The sequence below is a fragment of the Mus musculus genome, chromosome 17 (assembly GCF_000001635.26).
Source record: "Mus musculus strain C57BL/6J chromosome 17, GRCm38.p6 C57BL/6J".
NCBI classification, from domain to species: domain Eukaryota; kingdom Metazoa; phylum Chordata; class Mammalia; order Rodentia; family Muridae; genus Mus; species Mus musculus.
Genome location: NC_000083.6, coordinates 8,895,358 through 8,904,634, shown reverse-complemented (window position 1 = coordinate 8,904,634; position 9,277 = coordinate 8,895,358). Strand labels below are relative to the sequence as shown.

Sequence of the window (9,277 nt, the reverse complement as noted above, 5' to 3'; positions counted from 1 at the left end):
GAGATGAAATAAACCCTTTCCTCCTAGGTTACTTTTTTTTTTTGGTCATGATGGTGTTTTTGTTTTTGTTTCTATATGTGCAACCAGAAAAGAAAAGGTGTATATAAAAAAATAAAAATAAAATAAAAAAACTGAATGAAAGCAAGTCTTTTCTAGAATCTAATCATTCATAGAGTTTCTTTTTGTTTTGTTTTGTTTTGTTTTGTTTTGTTTTGTTTTGTTTTATTCATTTGAATCTCCCAGAGATAAAGCTTTTGCTCAGAAAATGCAATGGCTTTGGACGCATAACTAAGATCCACCACCAACTACAGAAACAGCTTCGGAAATCAGCCTAGTCCATAGCAAAGGAATATGCCTGAATTAGTTTCCTAAGTGTTCTCAATATTATGATGATGAGACTGAATTCTTCATGTTTTTAAACATTCAACCTGAGGCCTGATCAGAATCACAAGCCGCCTCTCTACCAAGCCGCACACTTAAAGACACATCATCAGGGTAACAGAGACACACAATTAACAGAACTAAGGCAATGTATCAATTACTGTCAGGGCTGTCTCTTCTCTAGCCTCCAGTTGGTAGGCTCCTGGTTATTTATATAATTCACATCAAAGCATTCAACACACAAAGTCCATTGCCAAAAGCAAAGGAATGCATGATTTCAAAGTCTTATGTTGTTAGTGTAGTTTCAATAGCTGAGATAAAATAATCAGAGGAAAATTTAAAAGTCATTCTAATTTCAAAGAAAAGAAAGAAAAGTGTCCAAAATTATGTTCCATGAAAACCATCTCAGGCATGGCTTGTTTTCTTATTCACAATGTGTACATCATTTGTTGTGTCCTACAGCAGGCTACAACCTTGCCAAGCTGTGTGTTCTGGCAAAGAAACTCACGCCTCATTAGTCTATGGTGCCATTACACTAGACACCAGCATAGCAGCCATCTGTTTGATATTAACCAATTTAAATATAGATAAATCTGAATCTCGGGTTATCGAACAGTAGGTTGGGATGGCATTATTTAAATCTTGATTCTAGGTATGAAATGTCTAAGAATCTCATTGGATAATACATCCCATCTCTGGAATCAATGTCAAAATGGAAAATATTCTATCACTATGCCTTTGTATTACAGTGAAAACCATATAAATTTTTAAAATTTAAGGTAGCTGATGGCAACAAGACTTTCATTATTAACTACTTAAAAATAGTGATCAATACTTAAAAATAGTATGTTAAAAATAGTAATAAAATAAAAATAGTAATTAAGCACTTAAAAAAAAGCAATGATAGCATCTATTCTAGAACACACCACACACAGCCACACACGGGCCACAAGAGACAGCACTCTACCAACAAATGTTAAAGCATTTAGGCTGATTCACCACCCTCAGGTACTAAATAAACTTCCTTCAGATATTAAGGTGACGTCAGAACTTGGGGCCTTGTTAATACTCACCTTAAATATCATCATAACCTCAAGGACACCATGTGTGGTCACGCTGAGTGTCGCTTCACCTCCCTTTCTAACACTGCCCACACTGACAACCGAAGGACATGAGACATTGCTGACAGTCCAAGTAACGTTCTGTCCTTCTTACCCATAAGACACAGGACAGTGTTTGTAGTATGGAATCAGGTCCCATCTTGGAGACTCTTGCAAGAAATTCATAGGACGACGCCTACACATAGCCTCACATTTGTGCTGTGCCTGAACACAGGTGTTCAGTGCTAACTACTACAGCAATCTCTGAGTCCCAAAGGGCACTGATCGGGACTCACATACAAATGTATATAGTGCAAGGTTTAGTGGGATTAAGTGTGAAACACAATCCTTTCCAAGACTTGCTCTCTTCCCAAATGCATCTACGGATGTTTGACGGAACTGTTAGAAACTCCTTGGAAGTTATCCTCGGCTTAGAAAGTACTCTCGGGTGGCTCTCCATATAAGTGCCACAGCTTATAAAGAAAATAAAAGTTAACTCCTGCTTCAAAAATCACTTTGAAATGGATCGTTGGGAACTTGGGTTCAAGGGCAGCTTCAGAAACAATGTTCAGTGCTGGGGAGACAACTCGGGGACTGAAAATATGCACTGAGTTGGCCCTTCTAATTCAAAGGCCTGGCTGTGGGGTTTCAAATTAAGTGTGAAAAGTCAATGCAAATATTACACATGGCATGTATACAGAGAGGGGGGGAAATGGAGGGAGGGAAGGGGAAGAAAAAGAGGGGATGGGGGAGGGTGAGGAGGGAGAGGGAGAGAGAAGCTGGGACGCATCTGGTATCTGGTCCCACACAGTTGGTATAAATGACAGTCAACATTTCTGGTGCAACTCACTCCCTTAGGAAGCTTTCAAATGAACTTGGGAAAGATACGCCCAGCACTAGTGTGACAAGTGACCGCAAGCTAACAAGAACCACTGGGCCAGTGACTATCCAGCTTCCTGCTTCTGCCTTCCTTCCCACGTGCCTTGATGAACTCCGAGCCTCTCTGGAGCCATAAGCTCACTAAACACTTCCTTCTGTACGCTGTTTGGTTGTTCATGGTGGGTGTTTTGTTTTTTGTTTTGTTTTGTTTTGCAGCAACAGGAAAGTAACTGATACCATATGTGTGTGTGTGCTTGTCTTTGTGTGCACAAGGGTGCAGGTGCCCTAGGCAGCCAGGGATATCAGATGGACCCCCTAGATCTGGAGCAGATAGTTTGGAGTGTCCCACAGGGGTGCTGGGGACCAAATTTGGTTCTGCAAGAGCAGTGCTTGCTATTAACCACCGAGCTATCTCTCAAGCCCTTATAAAAAAAATGTTTAGTGTTAGCTTACATAGCAGTACTAGAGCTGATCTTAAATATTTTTATTTGTTAGAACTAAACTCAATTTTACATTCGGTGCTGGCTAGTTTTACGTAAGCTTGACACAAGCTAGACTCATTTTGGAAGAGGAACTGTGAGTTGAGGAAATCCTTCCAGAAGATCAGGCTAAAAGCAGGACTGTGGTACATGGTCCTTAATTAGTGATAGATGATATGAGAGTGTCTAGACCATTGTGACTGGTGCCATCCCTGTACTGGCGGCCCTGGGTACTACATGACAGGTTACTGAGCACACCAATAAGCAGCATTCTTCCATGGCTCCTGCATCATCTCCTGCCTCCAGGTTCCTTCCCTGTTGGAGTTCTTGTCCTGATTTCCCCAGGCTACAGAGGGTATCCTGAGAGTGAGAAGCTGAAATAAACTCTCTCCTTCCCAAGTTGCTTATGGTCAAAATGTTCTATCATAGCAGTAGAAACTCTAAAATGTATTCTCTAAGTATATTTTTATATTACGTTACCCCCTTATTACATAGTAGATTGAAATATGCATCCTATGTTTGTATGACTATATGTGTATACGTGTGTGTGTGTATACATGTGAGTGTGCATGTATGTGTAGATGTATATGTGTATGAGTGTGTACATATGTATGAGTGTGTGTGTGAGTGTTAGTGTGCATGCATGTGTATATGTGTGAGTGTATTGTGAGTGTGTGTGCATATATGCATGTGTATATGTGTATGAATGTGAACATATGTGTGGGTGAGTGTGTGTACCCATGTGTGAGTGTGTATGTGTGTATGTGTGTGTGCATGTGTGTATGTGTGTGTGAATATTTGAGTGTGTACATGTGTGTATGTGTGTGCATTTGTATAGAGACAAAAGTTTGGCAGTGAGTGTTTCTTCTCCCTCCTTGGGATTCTGAGGCAGGGGCTCTCGCTAAATGTGGCATTTCCTGATTTGGTCAACAAGTGGCAAGTGAGCTCTTGCAATTGTCTTCCCTGCCACACCCACCCCTATACACTTGTGGCTACAACTCTGCCAGGTTCTTACATGAATGCTGGAGATCTGGACTGAAATTGTCACACTTGCCTGACAGGCACTTACTTGAGCAAGGCTGAGCCATCTTTGCGCCCAACCCCCCATTAGCTAGGTCGTGCCTTCAAAGCTCAGCCATGTTTCCTTCTCAAGCCTCAAACATCTCAAACCGTTTCCCAGTCTCTGAGATTATCAGTGACAGAATGCGCTGGTCAGCCTTCACGCCTAATCACCCAGGATAGGGTGAGAAGAAAATGTTGGTTGCCAATCCATTGCATCTTTTCTTTCTCTCAAACTACGCAAGCGCATGCGCACACTCGTACTCATGGATACTTTACAAATTGCTACGGTTACTTTAAAAACTGCTTCATAGGGCTGGTGAGAAAGCCCTCGTTTGCAAATACTTATTTTCATGATAATATGTTCAAAAATTATAAAAACTTACTGAGAGCAAGAAAACTGCCTATATTTCTACTACACCCTGAAAGCAATCATTTCTGTATATCTGAGAGGGTAGACTGCTTATCACACTAAGAAAATACACCCCCAGAACCACTATTTTGTTGTTAACATAAAAGTTTCTCATGTAGAAATTAACTGTGTCTATGAAAACAACGTGCATAAAAATGAGAAGCCAAATTTGGTTAGATAGTCAAATATATGAAGCCCTGTTTTCTATTATTTGACCTGCAAAGGTAACTAATTAATTGAAAAGATAAACTATATTTTATAGAATAAGAGAAGAACACACAAAGGAAGCCTGAACCCAAACATTTTATTTTTGATTCTTTGACAGTTCCATACATGCACATAATGGATTTTAGTCTTTCTTAGCCTCCTGCAGAAACTCTCCTCACACACAAACCCGTCTTTCATGTGTAACCTACAGGGCTGCCTGTGTGACCTCTGGAGGAGGGTCTTTGCAGGAGCATAGGAGATCCATAAGGAAAATCTAAGATTTAAAACATTCCCCTCCAGTCTTCATTGCCTCTCTACACTGCATGGAAAAGGACCATCCTTGTCTTATGACCGAAGGTTCCATGACAGTGAACAATCTGGTGGCCTCTATTACTATGAAGGAAGGAGGGGTCAAAGATAAGCCGGGTTCTTCCTGCAGTCTACACAGTGGCTTCAGACTGCCTTGTGTAAAACATACAATGTGTAAGATGTGCACACAAACTGTATTCTTTTCATCAGTACTAATTGTTGGCATGGTCTACATACAGACAGTGTTCTCTTGGCCAACAAAGCAGTTATCTGGGGTGCGCTACGGCCCATTAGGTAGAAGGCCTGTTGAAGCCCTGTAGCCACTGAAGCGTACCGGGAACCTGTGTGGAACCCTGTCCTCCAGCTCTTCCCAGCTCTTGACGTGAGCTCTTCACTCTTGACACACATCCCTGCCACTGCCATCCGCTGTCCTTGCCAGAGGGTCAAAGTTACAGAGCTATCAAACCAGGAACTGGAAACTAAATGAGCCTTTTCTTTTTATGGTTCATGGCCTCAGAGACTGCCCCGTAGTGACTCCAAGGTGACTAATACCTAGTAAGTACTAAAGCAATTCTCAACAATTATTTGCCAGATCTTTTTTCTTTTTTTTTTTTTCTTTCTTTTTTTAAATTAGGGATGCTTCTCTTGTATTCATTTAATTCTTGCTGACAACATTACCTTTTAGGAAAAAGTAAAACTGACAAATAAAAGGCTAGTGGGCCTCTATTTCGTGTTTTGTTTTGTAAACCGTGAAAACCTCTCTCCTCGTGAGCTAGGGAACGTTCGCTCTAAACTCAGTGCTCGCTCAGCATGGCTTACCTTTTGCTTTGTTGGTTTTCCTCTTCAGCCACTTTTCCACAGTCTCTGCACTAACACTTTCAGAAACAAATTCATCTAATACCTGGGGATGGAGAGAAAGATAGGCCTTCACCTTTTCATCCGTCAAACCTGCAAGAGAACCGGAGAGAAGGAGAGTCACCTATGTGGTACCTTCAGACAGGACGTATGCAGCACCAAGACACACCGTGCTAAGACCCAGCAACTTCCCTCTGCTGCAGAGAGCTGGTGGAGGCAGCGCTGCTTACCGGGAACAGGGCTGCTGCTTGGCATTAAAGGCAAAGCTTCGGAAGAACACAGGTGATGGGCAATGACTCTGCAGGACGTCACAAAACCGGAACCATTGCCATTCAAATGCTAGGATGGCATTCTACCTTAGCAGAGCGAGGCGGGGAAGTGCTGATGTCAGTTTCAGATGGTAGGTGTTAAATCACACTAAAGAGCTATTCCCCAGCTGCCAGTTCTGGGGGCATCCGAGTCAGGCTGGGCCTCTCTACTGTGCACTAGGACGCACAAAGCACTTACTGCTTCAATTAGACCTGGCATCGCACCATGGACAGGTGTCCAAGGCATGGATGACTGTGTTAGTCACCGTTCATCTTCACCGTTGTGAACTCAAATCCCTCCCTTCCCACGGGCCCTAAAGCTGGTGCTGTAACCCATGTCAGCTCAGGGTGCTCTTGCCAGTTCCCCATTGCTGTTAGAAGTAAACAGTTCTGCTGAAGTTTCCACCCCCTTGCAAACTGTTGGCTATACATAAGACAAAGTAATCTTCTATGTTTTCAAATGAAAAATTTGAAATCAAAGCAATCCAGAATGCAAGTAGGGTGTGGAAATTGCTCTCAGTACCCTATGGTCACTGAGACTGAATGAAAGTCCGTCCCTGGGGATGGCCAGATGACAGCACTGCAGGAACCTTGCCTTTGACACAGACTGTGTCTGATTTTGTCCTTGTAGAGAGTCGGCCACACATTTCCACAGACAAAGCAGAGCATCCATATGTGTTAATTCTGCCAATCACCTAATACACAGTTGTCAAGACCTTACGGCTGAACGGGGCAGCCAAAGAGGCAGATGGCGCCATTCAATGAGTTCAGTCATTAAACCATCGACAGCAGCACAAAATACGCACAACATCTTTGAGAGAAGGGAGGGAGCCCCGTCCTATCCCTCACAGGGCAAAGGGTACCTGTGGAACAGCATCCGATTCGGTACTTCCTGCAGGATGCTAAAGGCAAGAGGCCCCTTGAGGAGTGCTCACCTGACAAGGCAAGGTGCATCCCTAGGTGGAGGAAGAATTGGACACAAAGGTGGTAGGTAGAAGACAGATGATGTAACTAAGACGATACTCTGTTTTCCTATGGCCACAAAAGTTAATTCCTTGGGACTCCCTTCCACTGCTTGATGGCACAGCTCACAGCCCCCACCCTAACTTTCCACACACCCTTGATGTCTGTGTTCTTGTCATCTGCTCCTTAGGATATCCATACTGTGAATCAGAAGTCTCAATGCGTTTCAGTCTCTAGTCTTTGAATACTCCCCTACCACCTCAAAGAGGCATAACCTGTGAACCTAAAGGACCTGCCTGTGAGCCTGTGAACCTAAAGGACCTGCCGCCTCTTTTTTTTTTTTGTCCTGAAGCAATTTTACCTCTGAGCTCCCCTTCCCTGCGACCACTACTTTCCTATTTCCCAGAAAGCCAGGCTACGTATGAAGTCTTAACTCAGGGTCCTTATTATTCGGCACTGTTATAAGCTATGTTCTGTTTGCAAGTTATATATTACATAAAGGACCTGCACCCAAAATACACTCTGAAAAGTCAACCATAAGCAAGCAAACAGCCAGCTTTTAAAAATGGACCCAAAGCTGAACAAACATCTTAAACAAAGAAGCTGCAGATATCACAAATAAACACAGAAAAGGTACTAATTGGTCATTAGTGAACTGGAGGTAACATGAAAACAAGACTCAACCGCATACTTATTACAGTGGCTAATGTCCAAAACCCGGAGAGCAGCAATTGTGGGTGTAGAGGAGAGCAGCAGTTCCTGCTTGCTCCGGCTGGTCAGCATCCAAGCGCTATGCTATTTTGGGAGATAGGTTGCTAGTTTATTATCACTTAAATAAAGTTGTCCTGTATGACCCAATAATATCATGTGTTAGCCCGACCCACGTGGAAACCCCATGTCCGCTTGAAGACCTGCATGTGAACACTTCGTGAAAGGCTTTCCTCCATAATCTCCTAGTTCTGGAAGCATCTGAGAACTGTCTTCTAGTACGTGAAGACAAGCTGTGCATGGCGACTTAACTGTCAGCTCCTGAGAAGAGGGCAAGATGAGAAGCCAGGGAAAGACCTAGCTGAGTCTAGGGAGATAAGCCCCTCTGCGGGGCGATGAGTTAAGTAACCACAGTTATAAGACACTAGGGGGGAAAGTCCACAAGGGCAAGCGGAAAAAGATGGGTAATTGTATAAGTCCAAGGACAATAGAGGGAGGCTATGTAAAACACAGTAGGTCTTGTGGGGTCAGGACTTTTTTCTATGATATTTGGTGGTAAGTATATAATACCATACACCTCTCAAAACCCACAGAATCTTACAGCACAGAGGATAAAATCATGATCCATGCCTGTGTTTATAGAACGGAAGGCTGGGAGGGGACGATGTAATGTGACAAAAATGTCAGAACAATTTCCGCTCCTGCGATGAGCCCCGCACCATGTGCAGACGGCTCCCTCTCCATTCCCACAGCAGCGTGGGGTGTCTGTGAGTGCTGAGAGACAGAAGGCTTGGCCTTTAGGGTACAGCCTGTCAGGCTACAAACTCGCCCGCTGGAATAGTCATCTCTCAGTTAAGACGTCAACGGGATGCAAACTGAGATTCAAGTCAGACACAGCTTTAAACATTTTCTTCAATGATAACTTCTCATTGGAATAGAGGGGCCTGCGTGTGCCGAGGGCGAGCCCTGGCTGAGTGAAACCAACTGGAGGTTCTTGAGGATGGTGTTAATGTAAGCTTAGATTAGAAGAAGCTCAAGAGTTGCTTTCTAGGAAAAGCACTTCTTTCTCAGTCCTGTGCTGGGCCAGTACAGAAGGCTCTGGTGACCGTGGAGGGCCAGGCACATGGTAGATGTTCAGCCTGTCCTTTAGCTTCTGCCATACTTGGGGCCCACAACACTGCCCTACAGACCCACACATTCCCCTCACTCAGCTCTTCCCCACAACCACGATTCCTTCATCGCAAATTAGGTACCAGGTCCACAGGCTGTATGTCCCAACCCTAGCTTCTGATTCTAGTGTGTACACGGTCAGTGAGCCTTCCTCTTTGCCTGTGTTATCCCTCCCCACGCGTTCCATCCATGTGTGAGCAGAATGTAACATAAACCATTCTCCTTCTCTTAAAGGCATTGCCCATGTGTGAGGCAGACTCAACAATGTTACTTCCGACTTCCCCGAAAAAGCCCAAGCCCTGAAGGACAGACAGCCTGAACGCTGAGGTGAGACAGGCTGAGCAATAGTGTGGACAGGCTCAGAGAGACACTCGGCAGCATGGAGAGCACTTGGTTCTTGGCCATCATTCCATCTTAGACTCCATGCCATGTAGTTCGGGGTCTCAA

At 43.8% G+C, this 9,277-nt stretch overlaps 1 protein-coding gene across 11 annotated transcripts in view; it reads right to left on the bottom strand.

Moving 5' to 3' along the window:
- Positions 1–9,277, bottom strand: part of Pde10a (phosphodiesterase 10A) — a 461,462-nt gene that overhangs the window by 82,014 nt on the left and 370,171 nt on the right. For all 11 annotated transcript variants that reach the window (XM_006523318.4, XM_017317460.2, NM_001290707.1 and 8 more), the window contains one exon: positions 5,646–5,774. In XM_006523318.4, coding sequence (XP_006523381.1) covers positions 5,646–5,774 — 129 coding nt within the window. The remainder of the gene's footprint in view (positions 1–5,645; positions 5,775–9,277) is intronic.